Source organism: Ovis canadensis, chromosome Y (genome assembly GCF_042477335.2).
Source record: "Ovis canadensis isolate MfBH-ARS-UI-01 breed Bighorn chromosome Y, ARS-UI_OviCan_v2, whole genome shotgun sequence".
Taxonomy (NCBI): domain Eukaryota; kingdom Metazoa; phylum Chordata; class Mammalia; order Artiodactyla; family Bovidae; genus Ovis; species Ovis canadensis.
The window spans coordinates 1,101,032-1,122,811 of NC_091271.1; the positions used below are offsets into that span (position 1 = coordinate 1,101,032).

General features: G+C 50.6%; 1 protein-coding gene across 4 annotated transcripts in view; it reads right to left on the reverse strand.

Moving 5' to 3' along the window:
• The window catches only part of LOC138431368 (polyprenol dehydrogenase), a 222,766-nt gene that overhangs the window by 62,320 nt on the left and 138,666 nt on the right, over nucleotides 1-21,780 (reverse strand). For 2 of the 4 annotated variants that reach the window (XM_070289533.1, XM_070289534.1), the window contains exons 7-8: nucleotides 19,053-19,318; nucleotides 9,877-12,620 (exon numbers count right to left, since the gene is read on the reverse strand). In XM_070289533.1, coding sequence (XP_070145634.1) covers nucleotides 19,115-19,318 — 204 coding nt within the window. In that variant the 3' untranslated portion in view covers nucleotides 9,877-12,620; nucleotides 19,053-19,114. Of the gene's footprint in view, nucleotides 1-9,876; nucleotides 12,621-15,827; nucleotides 16,195-18,658; nucleotides 19,319-21,780 lie in introns of those variants that run through there. The other 2 variants (XM_070289535.1, XM_069573480.2) reach the window with 2 other exon arrangements.

Below are 21,780 nucleotides of genomic sequence, written 5' to 3' on the forward strand. Positions count from 1 at the left end.
GAGAGGGAGAGACCAGGTCAGCAAAGGAGGTTCAGAGGAGGCAAAAAAAAAAAAAGAGAGAGAGAGAGAGACAGACAGAGAGGGACCAGTTTGCAACAACCAACTGAATAAAGGTTGCAGTTGCCTCTGTGTGTGTGTGTGTGTGTGTGTGTGTGTTTTAACTGGAGGAGAATTGCTTTGCAGTGTTTTGTTGCTTTCTGCTGCACAACAACGTAAGTCTGCCGAAGGCATACATAAATCCCCTCCCTCTTGAATCCCCCTCCTCCACTCCCCACATCATCCCTCAGCATCCCTCATTATTCGAGAAATGCAAATCAAAACTGCAACAAGCTATCTGCTCACAAAGGTCAGAATAGCCATCATCGAAAAACCTACAAACAATAAATGCTGGAGAGGGTGTGGAGAAAAGGGCCCCCTCCTACACTCTGGGTGTGAATGTAAATTGGTACAACCTCTATGGAGAACAGTAGAGATATTCCTTCAAAAACTAGTAATAAAATGACCATATGACCCAGCAATGCCACTCCTGGGGATACACCCTAGGGACACCATCATTCAAAAAGACACATGCACCCCAATGTCCATCCCAGCGCTATTCACAGTAGGTACAACTTGGAAAAGGACCCTGATGCTGGGAAAGATGGAGGGCAAAAGGAGAAGGGGGCGACAGAGGACGAGATGGCTGGATGGCCTCACTGGCTCAACGGACATGAGTTTGAGCAAACTCCGGGAGATGGTGAAGGACAGGGAAGCCTGGCGTGCTGCAGTCCGTGGAGCTGCAATGAGTCGGACACGACTGTGCAGCTGAACAACCGTTAAGGACGTGGAAGCAGTGTAGACGTCGACTGACCGAGGGATGGATAAAGAAGCTGTGGCCGATATATACAATGGAATATCGCTCGGCCATGAAAAGGGACCAGGGTTGCATCAGCTCTAGTGAGGTGGATGAACCTGTGTATGTTTTGACTGATTTCAATGTTGGGCTTCAGGAAGAGACAGCAAGAAGTCCAGAAGTCGTAGGAGATGTCCAGCGTCAGGGGAGACGGACGACTGCTTTTCCACGCTTGGCAAAGATGGGCGTGGCACGGGGTCAGTGAGCGCTGGGGACCCGCTGGAGCCGATGATGCCTACACAAGACATAGGGACTGTCTTACGGTTCTGCGTGTGAGATGTCTGAAACAGGTCATGCGGGGCTACGATAGAGGTGTCGGCAGGCCTTGGTGGGGAAGGATCTATTTCTGGGTTTCTTTCGGCTTCTGGAGTTGCATCTGTGGTTCCTGGCTTCTTCCTCCAAAAAGTAGGGTACCGTCTTGAATTCTCTCTTCTGTCACCTGCTTGCTTGCCTCCCAGCCTATCTGATCCTCTTCCTCCCTCAGATCAAAAACCTTTATGACTGGGGCTTCACTGGTGGCCCAGTGGTTAGGAATCCGCCTTCCACTGCAGGGGACGTGGGTTCGATACCTGGTCAGGGAACTAAGATCTCCTATGCCTCAGGGGCAAATAAAGCCTGCCCAGCAAGCAACGAAAGATCCCGCATGCCACAACCAAGACCCAGGGCAGCCAAAAATAAAGACATTAAAATTTTTAAAAACTTAATATCAAAATTTAAAAAACATTTATGATCACAGGGCTTCCTAGGTGGCTCAGACGGTAAAGAATCCAATTGCAATGTGGGAGACCTGGGTTGGGAAGATCCCCTGGAGTAAGGAAAGGGTATCCACTCCAGTATTCTTGGATTTCCACCATTCTTGGGTTTCCACGGTGGCTCAGTCAGTAAAGAATCCATCTGCAATGCAGGAGACCTGGGTTCAATCCCTGGGTAGGGAAGATCCCCTGTTGTTTAAGTCGCTAAGTCTGACTCTTTTGCAACCCCAGGGACTGTAGCCCACCAGGCTCCTCTGTCCATGGGATTCTCCAGGCAAAAATACTGGAGTGGGTTGCCATGCCCTCCTCCAGGGGATCTTCCCAACCCTGGGTCAAACCTGGGTCTCCTGCATGGGAGGCGGATTCTTTACTGTCTGGGCCATGATTCTGGCAACATTTCACTCCACCACCCCTACGGTGATTGCAGAGGAGCTGGGCGAACACAAGAATCAGCCATCCGTGACCTCTGCCTTTCCTGAAGGTGAACAAGGAAACAGGCTCGGCCCTAGACAGCCGAGGTGCATTTGAAAGGAGTGAATTCGGTGAGGCCACAGGGTGCATGTTCCCTTACATGGAATCCTCAATTCCTTCCCTGATATCTGATCTTTGCTGTGCAGACCACCTGCTCCCTTTGTTGCAGACTTGTACACAGCCTGACTCCCCCTCCCGCCTCCTTGGAGCAGTTTTCTCAGAGCTACTGAGATGCTGTCTCCCGGGCTCTGAGTCCTCAACATGCCCACCCAATAAAATAAGTCTGATTTCAGGTGGGGACTGTATTTTTTGGTTGACAGCACCAACCTACTTCAACACACATTTTGCTGACTTGCTGGCTTCCCTGATAGCTCACTTGGTAAAGAATCCTCCTGCAATGCGGGAGACCTGGGTTCGATCCCTGGGTTGGGAAGATCCCCTGGAGAAGGGAAAGGCTCCCCACTCCAGTATTCTGGCCTGGAGAATCCCATGGACTGTATAGTCATGGGGTTGCAAAGAGTAGGACACGACTGAGTCACTTTCCATTTCACTGGCTTCAGTTCTCGTGTCTTTTTGCTATCCTTTTTTTTGCTCCATGGGGATTAGAGTTGGCTTGAGAATTATTTCAGGCTGAAAACATTTGAGATTCATCAGATGATGGGGAGAGAGGGGAAAAAAAAAAAAAGTCTGTGGCAGTAGTGGTAAAGAACTCCCCCGGCAATGCAGGAGACGCAGCAGACGTGGGTTTGATCCCTGGGTGGGGAAGACCCCCTGGAGAAGGAAATGGAAACCAGCTCCAGTCTTCTTGCCTGGAGAATCCCATGGACAGAGGAGCCCGGCAGGCTACGGTCCACGGGGTGGCAAAGAGTCAGACACGGCTGAGCGGCTGAGCACGCACGAGAATGAAAGGCGACGTGGGGTAGCTTTTGCTTCATTTCTAGAATGCCTACAACTCTTATTAACGATGTGGCAAATGAGCTGACTCTGCGAGTCCTTCCCTGGGCAGAACACCCGCTGCCTCATGTTCTCCTCCTGCCTGTTGCTGAGAAGAAAGCTTTCGCCTCCTAGGACTTCGCCGAATGCCAAAGAATAAAGCGAATCAGAGAAGAGAGCAAAAGCAGAAACAAAGGGAAAGAGTCAACGGAGACCAAGGGCAACCAGCTCAGCCATTAAGCAAAGCCAAGGACGTCCCGTTCCTCCTCAAGGGCTGGAGGCAATATTCTGAGCCGTGTCCTCTGAGCTGTATTGCAGACACTGAAGCCCCCAGGAGGTGGAAGAAGTTAACGGTGTGCCCCGCCCACCAGCACGGGGACCCCAGACGGCTGGAAGCAGAAGGTGGGTGATGCATCACCACCAGCCAATCAGAAGATGGTCCAGCAGGTGATCACACACCCTGGCACCCTCTGCCTCACTCTGCCTTTTAAAAAAACAGCAATTCCCGCAAGGTCTTCAGGGACCTTGAAATGAGCCTGAAATGAACTCTTCAGGGAGTTCAGGTCTCTGACCATGAGCTGCTTGTCTGTCTACTTGGACCTACATGGGGTGCCTTGCAGAGAAACCCACCTCCCTCTGCTTCTGTCTCATCCCACATCCGTCTTTGCCTCTCTCTCTGCTTCTCTCAACAAAGCTCCTTCTAGTCAAGGCTACGGTTTTTCCAGGAGTCACGTACGGATGTGAGAGTTGGACTGTAAAGAAAGCTGAGCGCCGAAGAATGGATGCTTTTGAACTGTGGTGCTGGAGAAGGCTCTTGAGAGTCCTTTGGACTGCAAGGAGATCCAACCAGTCCATCCTAAAGGAGATCAGTCCTGGGTGTTCATTGGAAGGACTGATGGTGAAGCTGAAACTCCAACACTCTGGCCACCTAATGTGAAGAACCGACTCATTGTAAAACACCCTGATGCTGGGAAAGATTGAGGGCAGGAGGAGAAGGGGACAACAGAGGATGAGATGGTTGGAGGGCATCACCGACTCGATGGACATGCGTTTGGGGAAACTCTGGGAGATGGCGATGGACAGGGAAGCCTGGCGTGCTGCAGGCCATGGGGTTGCAGAGTCGGACACGACCGAGCGACTGAACTGAACTGAAATAAACTGTCTCTCTCTGTCTGCTTCTATCTCTTTCTGTTTCTCTCTCTCTCTGTTTCTCTCTGTCTCTCTCTGCTTCTCTCTGTCTCCTTCCCTTCTCCTCCTCCCCTCCTGCCCACACAGGTCCAGAGCGGAGCTGGAAATGGTGCCACGGCACCGCGATCCCAGAGAGGGCAAGCGTGTCACTGCGTCTTGGCGCTGGCAGGCCCTTTCCTGGATCCTCTTAACATCCCCAGTGTCTGTCCACGCCGTTGGGCTGGGTCCGTCCAGCTGCTGAGGCTGCGTCTCGCGGAGGGGCCCCGCACCAGGTGGGCGAGCAGGCAGGTGTCGGGGGGAACGGATGTTCTGAGACGCACGTCCACCAGCTTCTCCTCCCTCCCAGACCCTTGAGTGCTCTGAGAAAGGGCAGCCAGGGACACCTCTGCCTTAGAAGTAAACAACAGAGCTCAAGGGCTGGGGTGGAACTCAGTGGCTCTGTTATTTATTTATTTATTTTAAAATCTGGTCTGGAACACACGGATAACTCACTTGGAATTTTAATGTGCATCCCAGCTCTGCTGTTCTAAAAGCTAGTTGCACGCAACTTCGAACGGTTTAGTCTTTGGAGCGGGACCTTGGGGTCTGCAAAGGACCCTGATCTCCAGGGGACGCTGGCAATGTCTGGGGACATTGGGACACAGATACCCAGCGTCTGGAGTGTTATCACAGTGGTGGGGCTCCTGGCGTGTGGTGGGGGGTGGCCAGGGATGCTGCCCCATCCCCTCGGTGCCCAGGATGCCCCACAGCAGAGAGTCCAGCCCCAGACGTCAGTAGGGCTGAGGCTGAGAAACCTTGATTTAGCTTAAGAGGCGCAGCCTGTCTGTCTACGTATCCATCACTGGTCTCTTATGAATCCATCATCTAGCACATATCTTTATTTTCTGTTTTCATCCTTCCTCCTACCAGCGCCACCTGGGAAGCCCAGGAGATGCGGGTTCCATTCCTGGGTCGGGAAGATCCCCTGGAGACGGAAATGGCAACCCAGTCCAGCGTTCTTGCCTGGAGAATCCCATGGACGGAAGAGCCTGGTGGGCTACAGTCCATGGGGTCGCGGGGGGTTGGACATGACTGAGAGACTGCACTTTCACTTTTCACTTTCATGCATTGGAGAAGGAAATGGCAACCCACTCTGGTGTTCTTGCCTGGAGAATCCCAGGGATGGAGGAGCCTGGTGGGCTGCCGTCCACGGGGTTGCAAAGAGTCAGACACGACTGAGCAACTAACACCTTCACTTTTTTTATATTGCTTTTCTTTCGATGATGTATCTATCACTCACTGAGTATATATCTGTCATCTATGAGTTGCCTATTTATCATCTATTATTTTTTGTTGTTCTTATCTATGTATCTGTCAGTATCTGTCTATTTTCTTGTCTTTCTATCTATCTCTATCATCTATATATCTGAAATGTCTATTTATCCATCTGGGCTTCCCAGGTGGTGCCAGTGGAAAAAAAATCCCGCCTGTCAGCACAGGAGACATAAGAGACTCGGGTTTGATTCCCGGGTGGGGAAGATCCCCTGGAGAAGGGCATGGCAACCCACTCCAGTATTCTTGCCTGGAGAATCCCATGGACAGAGGAGCCTGGTGGGCTGCAATCCATGGCGTTGCAAAGAGTCAGACACAACTGAGTGACTAACGCAAAACTAACTTTGGTAAAAAATCTTTCTGCAATGCAGGAGATGCGGGTTTGATCCCTGAGTCTGGAAGACCCCCTGGAGGAGGAAATGGCAACCCACTCCAGCATTCTTGCCTGGGGCAGCCCATGGACAGAGGAGCCTGGCGTGCTGCAGTCCGTGGGGTCACAGAGTCGGACGTGACTGAGCGACTAATGATGACTTTTTTATATTCATGATTCAAATTGTGAGAAATCCACAGTGCAGGCTTCTGGCCACTTGGTCCTGTTTCCTGGCCGCGTCCCGACGTCCCTCTGCAGATGCGCGAACCTCTCAGACACGTCCATTCGCTGGTGTGAGCCACTGGGGCTCCGGCCACCACTTTCCAAGCGGAGAGTTGCCGCCTGCACCGCCTGGCGATGCTTCTGGTCATTTTCCTCGAGAGATAATTTTGCATCTCTAACGTGACCACTTGCCATTTTCCCCAACACCCCAGGCAGGTCCTGAAAGCTAATCCCATGCTTCTGACAGCTTCTGGCGTTCTCTGAATCACCGCGGACAGTTTCATTACTCCCTCCAGCCCTGCGGCCAGCACACCATCAGTCACGCGCTGCCTCTGAGGTCCTTCAGCATCTCGGAAATGGCTGCATTTCACCCTGCTTTGGTACTTGTAAAAAACCTGCACGGAAAGAATTTCAAAGACTGGCAGGAAATTATAGAACCCGACGGAGTCTGGGCTTCCCAGGTGGCTCAGCATGTTAAACAACCTGCCTGTCAATGCAGGAGAAGAGGGTTCCATCCCTGGGTCAGGAAGATCCCCTAGAGGAGGAAATAGCGACCCACTCTAGTATTCTTGCCTGGAGAATCCCACGGACAGAGGAGCCTGGCGGGCTACAGTCCATGAGGTCGCAGAGAGACATAACTGAAGCGACCGAGCAACAGGGGGTCTGTTTCTTTCTACTATGAAGGTTGTTGGAAGTCTTCCTATTTTTGCTCCTTGCTCCCCTTCAGAGATGGCGTTTTGAAAGGAAGCAGCGTTTCCGCTACAAGGGAGCATTAAAGCCTGCTTGCCTTTGCCAAGGACACTTTGCGTGCTTAGTCACTCCGTCGTGCTCGACTCTTGCGATCCCATGGACTGCAGCTCACCAGGCTCCTCCGTCCATGGGATTCTCCAGGCAAGAGTACTGGAGTGGGTTGCCATGCCCTCCTCCAGGGGATCTTCCTGACCCAGGGATTGAGCTCAGGTCTCCCACATTGCAGCACATTTTCACCACTGAGCCACTGGGGAAGCCCACAAGTGACCACTTTATGTTTCTTTCCCTCAGGATATCCTTGAATGAAAAATTCTCAACGCATCTATACATCTGGCAGCAGGGCAGACCAGAAGTCCCGAAGGGTCCTTGAAGAACAACTTAAGCCTATTCTGGGTAAATGCATTCCTGAACTCACGACAGTGAAATGATTATTTGTGATTCTATGCACTTGGGGATTTTTAAAAACCCTTTTCAGTCACCCATGAGGGTAAAGAGGAACCACGCAAATAACAATGTGTCTATGACATGCAACCCGAGTGTCAGAAATGAGGACACTGACCCGAAATAAGAAAAGTCAAAAATTAAGGGCAGGCGTCAAACACAGGAAGTTCGACACGACCTCCTAAGAGGAAGGCTGAGAATTATAAAGAAAAAAGGGAAGAAATCGATGCAGTTGATATCACCAGAATTTGTAAGTTAGTAATAAAAGCAAAGAGTGCTAGAAGTTAGTGAACCTCAGAAAATGCTTTGTTGAAAGTGAAAGTCACTCAGTCATGTCCGAGTCTTTGCGACCTCACGGACTATACAGTCCATGGAATTCTCCAGGCCAGAATACTGGAGTGGGTAGCCTTTCCCTTCTCCAGGGGATCTTCCCGACCCAGGATTCAAACCAGGGTCTCCTGCATTGCAGGTGGATTCTTTACCAACTGAGCTATCAGGGAAGACCTAAAAACAAAGGTTGCTGGGCAAGTTATAGTCCTGTGCCATGGTTTGCTTCATTGAAGAGAGCCTCAGAGACTGGGGAGTTATCAAGCGTTTTACTACTCATGCACACTGCCCTACCACACATGCAGACACCCAGGACATCGTTATGTCTGGGATAGTGTTTGTGCTTTTGTGGCTTTTGTTAAACAAACCCCTAGGATAGCGGGACCCAGACAACACCACACACACAACTTCAACTCATTTCTTAAATGACACATTTAGTGACTACGGAGCCTGGATGGAAAACCACGCCTGGCGTGGATTTGCCCCTAAGCGTCCCTCAGACAGAGTGCATAGGTCTCGCTGTCCACTCGGCAAACCCGGGTATAAACAGGGCACGTGTTAGCAGCATCAGTTGATGGAAGAAGAGTCAGCAAGACAGACACCAAAAAGCTTAATGACGGCGCCCATTGTGAGACCTGATCCATCCTGAGGACCAGGCCACTTGGGAAACAGGCATGGCGCTACCTCCCTGACCCAGCCCGTGGGTCTTCTGAGAAGCTTCCCCAGTCAGCCTCCCAAACCCTCCAGCCTCGGAGGGAGCCTGGTTCACCTGCTATTGTTGTATTTCCTAAAAGCCAAGGTGAGAGGTATTTATGAAATAGACACCCTCAAAATTCAGTTGGTATCAAGACAGAGGGAGCTTCAACTGGGTCACATTTGACACTTACCTGATTTTGCAGAGCTCAGTCCCATGAAAAGTGCCTCTTATCACATCCAGTATATCCCCAGTTTCTAGGCATTAGGAATTTATATATTGGGGCTATTACTCATCCCACCCTAGATGGCTAGCTCCTGTAGGACAAGACCTCTGTGGCACTCAACAGTGAGCTCCATCCAGTGTTTGCTCAGAGCCTGGCTGGGTAGCCCTACTCTACACACGGTTGCTGGAAGGATGGATGGATGGATGTGTGAGTGGATGGATGGATAGATCAGTGGTTGATTTATGCATGGATGGATGGATGGATGGATTGGGGGGTGGATGGATGGATGAATGGATACATAGATGGATGGATGGGTAGATGGATGGATGGGTAGATGGATGGATGGATGGATAAACAGATGGATGGATGGATTGATGAAGGATGGATAGATGAAAGGTTCGATGGATGAATGGACACAGATAGATGGATGGGTGGATGGATGGAGATAGTGATGGATGGATGTGTGGATGGATAGATGGATGAATGGATACATAGATGGATGGATGGGTAGATGGATGGAGAGACAGATGATGGATGGATGGATGGCTGGGTGGATGGATGGATGAATGGATACATAGATGGATGGATGGGTGGATGGTTGGAGAGACAGATGATGGATGGATGGATGGCTGGGTGGATGGATGGATGAATGGATACATAGATGGATGGATGGGTGGATGGGTGGAGAGACAGATGATGGATGGATGGATGGGTCGGTGGGTGGGTGGATGGATGGATGGAGAGATAGATGATGGATGGGTGGATGGATGGATGGATGAATGAATACATAGATGGGTGGATGGGTGGATGGATGGATGAATGGATACATAGATGGATGGATGGGTAGATGGACAGATGGGTGGATAGACAGATGGATGGATGAAGGATGCATAGATGAAAGGTTGGATGGATGAATGGACACATAGATGGACGGATGAGTAGATGGATGGGTGAATGGATACGTGGATGGATGGATAGATGGGTGGATGGACGGCTTGATGAAAGCATGGATGGGTGAATGGGTAAAAGGAAGGATGGATGAAGGATGGATGGATGAGGTGGCCATCCCCATTGGTGAACAGAACTCACTGATGCTACATGGAAGGGATGAACGAGCAGCCTTCCTGACAAACACACACTCTGCGGGTCCACCTACCGAGTCACAGTTTGCCCAGGGATGAAAGGTCCTCCATCCCTGTGCGTGTCCACACCACCCCCTCCCAGGTTCCCTGGACATCAGCGCCAGGCTCTGACCCAGAATCCCAGTGCTCATGATGCCTCAGATTCAGCCGTACTCACCCAGGGGTGCACAGGACCTCTCCAGGCGCCAGACAGTGTCTCCGAGCTCTGAGGAATGTTCCACAGTCTGGTGTGGAGGGAACACGGTAACTTCTCCAGAACCGAGTTCTCTCTCTCCCCTGGTGAACAAGGGCTTCCTGGGTGGCTCAGGGGGTAAAGAATCTGCCTGCCAGTGTAGGAGACATGGGTTAGATTTCCTAGGGTCAGGGAGATCCCCTGGAGAAGGGACTGGCTATCCACACTCCAGTGTTCTTGCCTGGAGAATCCCATGGACAGAGGAGCCTGGAGGGCTACAGTCCACGGGGTTGCAAAGAGTCAGACATGACTGAGCAACTGAGCATGCACGCCCGCCCAGTGGATGAATGACGTAAGGGCAGTCGTGAGATGAGACGGGGCCATCTGAGGCCAGGGTCCTACATGGTTCCACTTGACATTGGAGCCTCTCTTTGCTCAAGGATTATGGAATGTCCCAGGGATTCTCGAGAGGCTCAGCAAGAACAAGAACTCAGCAAGCTTGTTTCCTCAGTGACAAAGGATGGCGGCTTGGCCAAGTTCCCCACCCTGAGCCTGTACTTAGGAACCACCTTTGTGATGACGGGGAGAGTAGCTGGCGCTTGCGGACGATGACCTCAAGCCCTGCAATGAATCTCTGGTGATACGCAAACCTCAAAGCCTGGGGTCTTCCTGTGAGTCAAGATTCTACTTCTTGGAACATCATTCCGGCTGTTCGGAAATATTAGATGAGGTACGTCTCCATCTTGGTTTCAACACAGGAAGTAATCCTAGTTCTCAAACAGGACAGTCATGTCCATAGGACTTGGCAGAATATCTGAGCAGTTCTGGGAGGTGCCAGCATTCAGGGCTGAAAGCTGCATCTCAGTGGGTCTCAAACTTGTCTGAGCAAGACGATGGCTAGAGGAGGTCTAATAAATGCTGATGCCCCAAGGGATGAGTTTGGGAATTCTGTTGAAGGTGAGGCTGAGCATTAATTGTTTTCAGAGGCTCCCCTAGCGTGCAGCCAAAACCCACCAGCCTTACCAGACCTTATCATCATACAGTCGCCAAGTTGTGTCCGACTCCTTGTGACTCCATGGACTGCAACACGCCAGGCTTCCCTATCCCTCACTATCTCCTGGAGCTTGCCCAAGTTCATGTCCACTGAATCGGTGATGCCATCCAACCCTCTCATCCTCTGTCACCCTCTTCTCCTCCTGCTCTCAATCTTTCCCAGCATCAGGATCTTTTCCAATGAGTCGGCTCTTCATATCAGGTGGCCAAAGTATTGGAGCTTCAGCTTCAGTCCTTCCGATGAGTATTCAGGGCTGGACCTTGGGGACGGTCTTCACCACCCAGGACAGGCTTGAGCACATAGATGGTTTGATAGTGGAGAGGACGCGCTGGGGGTGGAGGTGTCCTTATTGGCTGTAGACTTGCTTGAGGTTGGAAGGAATGTGAGCAACGAAGGCTATAGCATTTGCAGTTCTGGTGCAAAATGAAACTGGGGATTCCTTGTTGTCACGTCATTAAGAACTTCAAGAGGGTGGTCACAGGGCATTAAGGCAACAGACATTCTTATGAACCCAGGGTCCTGTGTAGCTACATGGGTCAGTCAACCAGGAAAGCAACTCTGAGTATGTATACAAGAAGCTGTGATCTCCATGGTTTTCCAGGTCATCAGAGAAGGAACAAATGTTTTCTGAGCTTTCAAGCCTTCTGGTTCATGTAGGGTGCAGTGGATGAAATACTGTCTACGAAAAATTATGAGCACGTCTTAATCCCTAATATTGGTGGATATGACTGTTGGCGAAACGGGGTCTTGGCAGATGTAACTAATGAGGGATCTTGAGCTGAAGAGGTCATTCTTGACTATCCAGATAGAAGTGAAGAGTCTGAGATGAGGTTCCTCCTGGATAGGAGTGGCCTTAAACCCAGGCACAGGGTCCTTGTAAGACATGGAAGAAGAGAGACACGGACGCAGCGGAGAAGCCACGTGGAGACAGAGGCAGCGACGGGAAGGAGGCGGCCACCAGCCCAGGGATGGAGGCCCGGAGCCACTGGAAGCTGGAAGAGGCAGGGAGGACCCTCCCCTGGAGATTCTGGTCAGAGCTTAGCCTTGGGACACCATGACAATTTGAGGACCATCTCCAGGGCTGGGGGAGGATGGATGTCTGTTGATTTTAGCCACCCATTTGGGATCCTTAGATACGGCTGCCCCAGGACCCTCGTGTAGACATCACAAGAATGAGCTGGGTGAATCAGCAGGGTTGTCCACTGGGACCACGGGCCCCCATCACACAGAGATCCAAGCGATGAGTCACTGGGGCCCACCAATCGTCTTGTGGGTTCACACGGTGATTGTCACGTCTCCAGCAGGGACGAAGGAGGTCGGGAACCTCTGACCCTTGGCTTCCACTGTCTCTATGACCTCTGCCTGCTCTCTTCCTGGTGCTGGTCCCCGGTCCCCGGGAGACTCCTTGTCATGCCACAGCTCTCCTGGGAAGGGTGTCAGGATGTCTCTTATGCAAGTAGACACCCTGCAGAGTCAGGGCACCTAGAGAACTCTCTGGCTTGTTCCTTTCAGGCCACCACGTGGATAGTCCTGTGAGCTGATGTCTCATCTCTGCCAACCACAGCCGCACACGGGCGAGACGGCAAGGACCTCAAATGCACACGTCCTCATCTCCCGCTTGTTTACACCAACGCCTCCTGGTCCCGCAACACCGAATCTGTTGCACCCCGTTCATCTGTAATGAAAACACGGTCTCTGGGGTTAGACACACCTCAGGGTCCCACCCAAGGGCCACCAGGACCTTGAAACAAGGTCAGACATTGAGTCTTTAGGGGGCAGTTTCCCACCCACTTGATGGATTTACAATTCTCCCCATGGTGCACAGGGGGACGACACCTGGTGTCCACATACTACGGACCTTGGTAAGTCTGACCGTCCCCCCTTTTTTGTAAATAAAGTTTTATTAGAACACAGCCGCACACGTTAGCATAGTGTCTGTAGCTCCCTGTGTGTGGTATGGAAGAGCTGAAGGGTTGTAAGAGAAAACATATAGCCCTACCATAGGAAGACATTTATTAACTGGTCATTTACGTAAAAAGTTGGCTCTTCTGGAATGCCATCTATCTGAATATCATCACTCATCAATATCTATCTATCCATCCATCATATCTACCCATCCACCCACCCATCCATCATCTGTATCATCCATCCACCCAACCATAACATCTATCATCAACCCTGAATATCTGTCTATCCATCCGTCCTATCTCTCTCTCTGTCTGTCCATCCATCCATCCATCCATCATGTCTATCATCAATCTTGAATATCTATCATATCTATCTGTCTATGCAACCATCATATCTGTCCATCCATTGGTCCATCCATCACACCTATCATCAACCCTGAATATCTGTCTATCCATCCATCCTCTCTCTCTGTCTGTCCATCCATCCATCCATCATGTCTATCATCAATCTTGAATATCTATCATATCTATCTGTCTATGCAACCATCATATCTGTCCATCCATCCATCCATCCATCACACCTATCATCAACCCTGAATATCTATCCATCCATTCTATATATCTATCTATCCATTCATCATATCTACCTATCCAGCCATCCATCCTATCTCTGTCAATCCATCATATCTATCCATCCATCCATCACAGCTCTCTATCATCAATCCTGAATATCTATCCATCCATCCTATCTGTCTGTCCATCCATCCATCCATCCATGTCTATCATCAGTCCTGAATATCATCAAATCTGTCTACCCAACCATCATATCTACCCATCCATCCATCATACCTATCATCAATCCTGAGTATCTATTTATCCATCTGTTCTATCCATCTATCTATCCAACCATCATATCTACCCATCCATCCATCACACCTATAATCCTAACATCTATTTATCCATCCATTCTATCCACACATCTATCCAACCATCACATCTATCTAGTCATCCATCTGCCCATCATGTCTAGCAATCCTGAATATCTATCATATCTCTCTGTCTATCCAACCATCATATCTATCCATCCATTACACCTATCATCAGTCCGGAATACCTATCCATCCATTCCATCTATATATCTATCTACCCAACCATCGTATCTATCCATCCATCCATCTATCCATCTGTCATCTCCATCATAAATCCTGAATATCTATCATATCTCTGTCTATCCAACCATCATATCTATCCATCCATTACACCTGTCATCAATCCGAAATACCTATCCATCCATTCCATCTATCTATCTATCTACCCAACCATCTTATCTATCCATCCATCCATCTATCCATCCATCCATCTATCCATCCATCATCTCCATCATAAGTCCTGAATATCCATCATATCTAGCCATCCATCCAGCATATCCATGTATCCTGAATATCTATCAATCAATTGGTGTATCAGTCTGCCTATCTGTATCATGTATCTATCTTTCTATCCATCTCTTTCCATCTATGATTCTATATGTCTACCTAAATATCATCTAGCCAGCATCTATCTACCTATCCATCTGTCTGAACATCATGGCTAATATTCATCTATCTACCTACCTATCCATCTGTCTACCTAAACCATAACATCCAGGCACCTGATACTCTTTTAGAACAGAGAGCTGAATGAATGAACCGAGATGAGCCAATGAGTAAATGACGTCCGTGAAAGGCTCTTGCACTATACCTTAGAGCACAAATCTCTAGAATCTTTTCCTTTCTTTTGCTTCTACAGAGAAGCAGAGCTACCGAGGAGAGGTGGAAGCAAAGCCCCCATGGGCACGCCATCCTCCAGGCAGATGGCGACAAGCAGAGAGGGGAATGAAAACGCACACCTCCAGGGAGGGTACCGTTCGTGGTGGTGCTCCCATACCAGGGGCCGTGTGTGTGATGAGGACGTTGTGAGTTTCTGAGGACACTGTCATGACAGCTGTGTCCTGTGACTCAAAGCTGTGCTGGGGACCCCTGTGGGAGCTTCCTCCTGTTCAGTGCAACCAGGCGAATGGCATTGCCACACAACCGACACCGTGTGCCCAGAAGACCCATCACCAGAAATAAAGTTCGGGCAGCGTCCCTGCAGCCCCATCCACGCTGAAGAGCCAGGTGTTGAACAGCGAGACACAGCTCCGGCATCTTTGCTTAGAAGCAGATTTGTTTCAAGTTGAACACCTTTGCCGAGAAACGCGCCCTGCCCCAGAGGCAGGAGACTGAGAGAGAACCCGTTCTTAGTCGTCTTGAGTATTCCCAAGCGAGAGCTGCGGTGTTCCTTCATGGTTTTACTAAGCGACCGTTGAATAAACACTTTGTCCCAGAAAAAATGAACCCTCCTTCACTGTTGGTGAGAACGTGAATCGTGCACACGCTGCGGAGAACAGGATGGAGGTTTCGCAAAAAAAAAAAAAAATTAAACAGAAGAGTTGCCGTACGATCTAGCAATTCCACTTCTGGTTGTATATCCAGAAAAGGGGAAAACTCTAACTTGAACAGACACACGGGCCCCACTGATCACACCAGCACCATTCACAACAGCCGAAACATGGCAGCAACCTAAGCGCCCATCTTCAGGTGAATGGCTCAGAAAGACGTGGTACGCGCGCGCGCACACACACACACACACACACACACACAATGAAATAGCGCTCAGCCATGAAAAGGAATAAAATGACATTTACAGCAACATGGAAGAACCTAGAGATCATCACACTAAGTGGAGTAAATCAGACCCAGAAAGGCAAGTACCGTATGATACTCACTTATATGTGAAATCTAAAAAAAAAAAAAAAAAAAAAATGCAAATGAATTTATTTACAGAACAGAAGTAAACTCTCACAGACATAGAGATCAGACTTGTGGATGCCAAAGAGGAGAAGGTGGGGAAGGAATATATTAGGAATTTGGAATTAACACACGCAGACTACTGTATCCGTACCACACAGGGAGTTATATTCAATATCTCGTAATAAGCAATAATGGGAAAGAATCTGAAAAAGAATATGTGTGAATATACAGGGTTGGGCAAAAAGTTCCCTTGCGTTTTTTCATGACACCTTCAGTTCAGTCCAGTCATTCTGTCGTGTCCGACTCTGCGACCCCATGGACTGCAGCGCGCCAGGCCTCCCCGTCCATCACCAACTCCGGGAGCTTGCTCAAACTCATGTCCATCAAGTCGGTGATGCCGTCCAAGCAGTCGGTGATGCCATCCAACCATAACATCTTATGGAACCTCACACAAATGTTCTGGCCCACCCAAGTTATTCATAACTGAATTACTTTGCTGTACACCTGAAAACTAACAGCATATTGCAAATTAAGTATAGTTTTAAAAAACGTTTAAAAAAATAAACACTCCATTCCAGAAGCACACTCCATCCATCTTATACTTGTGAAGGATAAACCCAACTCTGGAAGAGCTGCTGGTTGCAACCCCAATGCCTAGTGTGCTGGAAGCCCAATGTCAGGTTTGGGGCCTCCATAGATTTTCATTTGTCAAGGGAATATGGATAGCTAACCAGTGGTCCCTGGTCTTGAAATCCAGGGTGCGGTCTGGCAGGAAACACATACAGTCATTTCGCTAGCATCCCACGTGTCTGAACTCTCCACGCTAGACTCTGAGAACCCAAGAGCCGTTCTCAGAGACAGGATCGAGCCTTCCTTGACCTGACCTGGTGGGCAGGGGTCCAGGCAGGAGTCCACCAGCCTGTATGAGATGTTCATACAAGTCAACAACTGTGTAAGTTTCTGGTATCGAATCACGATCATGGTGTTGGTGTTTTGTTTGTCTTTTTAGTTGCTGTGTCTGACTCTTTGCAACCCCATTGTAGCCCAGCAGGCTCCTCTGTTCATGGGGATTCTTCAGGCAAGAAGACTGGAGTGGGTTGCCATTCCCTTCTCCAGGGAATCTTCCTGATTCAGGGATTGAACCCCGGTCTCCTACAATGGCAGACAGCTTCTGAGCCACCATGGAAGCCTTTTGGTGTTTTTTAAAAAACTGAAATTTATCCTCAGCTTCTTTTATAATTTCTTTTTTTTTTCACATTAAAAAGATTTTTTTTTTTTTGCTGGACCACATAGCACGTGGGATCTTAGTTCCCTGACCAGGGATCAAACCCACATCCCTGGCACTGGAAGCCTGGAGTCTGAACCACTGGACCAGCAGGGAAGTCCATTGTCTTTCATTTCTGCAGATGCAGGCCTGAGCTCCCTGCAGAGGCTCCAGGGGAGGGTCCTTCCCATCTCTTCCAGCTTCTGGGGGCTCCAGGCATCCGTCCCTGGGCTGGTGGCCGCCTCCCTCCCGTCTCTGCCTCCATCTCCACGTGGCTTCTCCTCTGCGTCCGTGTCTCTCCTCTTCTGAGTCTTATAAGAACCCTGTCATTGGGTTTAGGGCCACCCCCATCCAGGACGACCTCATCCCAGACCCTTCACTTCACCATGTCTGCAGAGAGCCTATATTCACAGAAGGTCCCACTTCTAGGCTCCACCCATCAGAACCCAGTATCCTTCAGGAATGTTTTCAGGCTAACACAGCCTTCTCATTGATTGGCTTAAAACCATGGGAATCCATCCTCTCCCAGTCCTGACAACCAACCGCTCATCGTCCCCCAGACCTGGAGACCAGACGTCTGAGGTCAAGGGGTCCCAGGGCTGAGCTCCCTCCAGAGTCTCCAGGGGAGGGTCCTTCCCACCTCTTCCAGCTTCTGGGGGCTCCAAGCGTCCATCCCTGGGCTGGTATCTGCCTCCCTCCCATCTCTGCCTCCACAGTCCCATGACCCCCTCCCCTTCTGTAATCAAATCTCCCCCTACCTGTCTCTGATAAACAACCTCACGAGCACACTGGTGAGCAAGAGCAACATCTTATCTGAAGAGCTTTGGCAATGATTCTTGTCCCAAATACGAACACATCTACGCATTCCCAGGTGGCAAAGTGGTAAAGAATCTGCCTGGCAATGCAAGAGACACAAGAGACTGGGTTAAATCTCTGTGCCGGGAAGGCCCCCTGGAGAAGGAGATGGCAACCCACTCCAGTATTGTTGCCTGGAGACTCCCCATGGACAGAGGAGCCTGGGGGGCTACAGTCCAGGGGATCGCAAAGAGTCGGACAGGACTGAGCAACTGAAAAATGACAAGCACATTCTGGCTTGAAGGATAACCCACGTCCTGTGGTATAACCCATCCTCCAGGAGAGGGACATGCCCATATTAACAGATGACGAACGGAAGGGCAGAGAGCAGGAGAGAGGTTTCACGTGCCCACTGAAGGGTCAGTGGACTGCAAAGCTGCCGTTCTATGACTGAGACCCTAAAAGGTAGTGGAGGTGGTCCAGACGCCCACATCCTGTCCACATCTGCGTCCTAGAGAGCCCCATGGGGACTGGTGTTCCGGGCTCCCGTGGTGTCACATGTCCTACAGAATTTCCTACCTCTCAGGAGACCGTCCTTCCATGAGTGGTGGGGTGAGACCCCTGGTGGGAACCCTGGGGGCCACAGGTTAGCCCCTAGGAGCCAGTCCTCCTGAAGACAATGTGGGGTCACGTGACGCTAGAGCAAGACAGTAAAGAAGGAAGGCTCAAAGCGTCTCCCTTTCTGGGAGCCAGAAATCAGAGATGCATCTCTGGCACGGTTCAGGAGTGAGACAGACGGGAACGCAGGACATTCTCGTAGCTACCAGACTTCCCTTGAAAGTGCCTGTTTCACCCGAAACATGTCTACCCCAGGGTTCCACAGCGCCTCTGTGCTTAGGAAAGGGACACCGTCCACGAGGCTTGCAAGATTTAATGACTCAGAGCACCCAGTACAACTGGACACTTAGCAGGGATCACAGGATTCATGGCTGAGAACCACACCAGCTCAGGGGTCCACTCAGCATTCCTCTTTTCTGTGAGTTCCCACCCTGGTCTTGATGGGAGACCCTGGGGAGATACAGGGCCCAGAGGGTCAGGGGGATGAGGGTGATGGAGAGGCGTGGTGCAGCAGAAACACAGCTGCGAGGGCGGCACAGATCGTGCTGTTCCCCATTGGACCACGGTCTTCCTGGCGGGCCGCTACCCACCGAAGGTCTCCCGGGTCACGACGGGAGACCCTGGGGGGATACAGAGCCTTGAGGGTCGGGGGGATGAGGGTGATGGAGAGATGTGGTCCAGCACAAACAGACCTGTGAGGGCGGCACAGACCGTGATGTTCCCTGGGTCGGACCACAGTCTTCCCGGCAGCCCGCTACTCGCCGAAGGTCTCCCGGGTCACGTCGGTGATGCCTGTCAACTGGCAGCTTCTGGCCCAGAGCTGCCGCTGAAGCTCCGGGTCGTACGTGGCCTCCAGAGACCGGGTCTCCCTCTCGTTGTAGAGATAGCGGCCACCGAGACCTTCCAGGGCTGGGGTGACTGCGGCATAGACGGAGGTCCAGGCTCCCTCATCTGGGGTCTGTGGGGAGAAGAAACAGAGGAAGATGCTGTCAGAGCAGGGACATGGGGTCTTGGGAGCCCAGGGGCATCAAGAGGGAGACACAGGGCCCCTCACTGGGGGCCCATCGACTCATCAACTCAAGCCTGGCTGGCCAGGCGGGAGGAGCTGGCACTCTGTGACCTCGCGACGGTGCACCCCTTGTGGGTTGTGTTTCCACGTTGTCCTCAGGCATTCCCACACACACACACAAAGACCCCCATTCCTCTGGACAACCAAAGGGAGCAGCCTCTAAAAAGAAGGCTGGATACATCTCAAGAGAGTGGAGCCCTGTGGCTACAATGAGAGGGTCTTTTTTCATGGACATGACTCACTCCAGGGCTGAGACAAAGTGCGGGTTCTGGGCACAGACCCTGAGTTTAAACACTCAGGTCTCCAGTCCTTTTTTTTTTTCTTTTTAATTCATTTGATTGAAGTAAGGTTGATTTCTGAGGCTTCCCAGGCGGTACTAGTGGTAAAGAACCTGCCTGTCAATGCAGGAGACTGTAAAGAGACGCGGGAGACTGTAAGAGGTGCAGGTTCAATCCCTGGGTTGGGAAGATCCTCTGCAGAAGGGCATGGCTACCCACTCCAGTGGGCTGCACCCACTCCCATATCCTTGCCTGGAGAATCCCACGGACAGAGGAGCCTGGGAGGTTACAGTCCGTGGGGTCGCAAGGAGCCGGACCCGCTTGAAGCAACTTAGCACGCATGCAGAGTTGATTTACAAGGTTGGGTTGATTCCTGCCATGCAGTGCAGGCTCTGTGAAACCAGAATGCCAGCTCACTGGGTCAAAGCAGATGGCGGTTCAGCCTCGGGGTTGAACTCGTGCTCTCTAGCAATTTTAGAGGAAATGTTCAGACAGCAGAGAGGTCCTTGCTTTCCAAGCAGGGGAGGAGGTACGGTATGAGAACTGGAAAGTCTGAAAAGAAGCTTGAAAGGAATTAGAGAGACGGGAGAAAAGTGGACGCTGGGTGGAAGGCAGAAGGTTGGAATGTAACACGTGCTGAGCTTCTGGGCTTAGGGCTCATGCCTGGGCGTGATCACTGGATTAGAAGTCGTGTCCAATTCTTTGTGACCCTGTGGACTGTAGCCCACCAGGCTCCTCCGTCCAGGGGATTCTCCAGACAAGAATACTGGAGTGGGTTGCCATTTCCTCCTCCAAGGGATCTTCCCAACTCAGGGATTGAACCTGCCTCTCCTTCCTATATTAGAAGACAGATTCTTTACCACTGAGCCACCTAGGAATCAAGAAAACTCCCTTATCTTACTGTCAAGGTAACGGTCGTTCTGGAGCTTGTCACTTAAACTTTGGAAAATTCACTCAGCTCGGCCTACCCTGGTCCTTCTCGTGAGCCTCTAAGAGTCTGTCTTTGGAAGCATCACCAGAAACAGATTGAGGCCAGGAGACAGCCTCATAGTCACATTTTCTAGACGGAGATAGGCTAAGAACATCTCCTGGGTAGGTAGTCATAGTGACAAATCTCCTGTTGCTCTTGGTCAGATGGATGACCGGGGAGCGCTGCACCTCCGCAGCAAAAACATGGTTAACTCAGCTCCCGGAGTGAGCCAGCTTCCTAAGTCGGTCATTCTCCAGGCTGAGATCCCAGCGGTCTGTGCCCAGAACCCCCACTCTGTCTCGCCCCTGGAGTGAGTCACTTCCACGAGAAAGACCCTCTTTAATGTAGCCACAGGGCTCCGCTGTCTTGAGAGGCATCCAGTCTTGTCTTTAGAGGCCGCCTCCTTTGGGTCGTCCAGAGGGCACTGTCTGGGGAGGAAAGGGTCCACTTCACTTCCCCTACACCTTGAAAATCCTCTTATCTGGGTAACAGTCCTTGTGATCGGCATGTCCAATGGAACACAAGGATGGCTGTTTTAGGCGACGGTGCCTGTGGTGTGCTGGACATGAACTTGGGTTGGGCACTCTGCCAGAAACTCGGGTACAGTCAGGAGGGATGAGATGTCATGGGATTCTGTCTGTTGATGTGATTCCCAAGCACAAACACACTACACCCTCATGCAGACACACTCACATATACCCAGGCACAGACATTCACGGGCACACACACACACCCATGCACATGCCAATATTCACATGCTCACACACTCACAAGCACACACACACCCATGCACACAAATGCATGTATATGGACACACAAACACTCACAGGCACACACATGCATATGGACGCACAAATATACACACGAACAGACAGATATACTCAATGCACACACACCCAGAAGCACACAAATGTATTTATGTGGACGCACAGGTGTTCACACAGACGCACAAATATCCACATGCACCACACACAGTCACATGCACACACACCCATGCACACAAATGCACGTATGCAGACACACACCCAGGCACACACGTTCACATGGATACACATACCCTCAGGCTCACACATGCATTTACACAGATGCACACACACTCACAT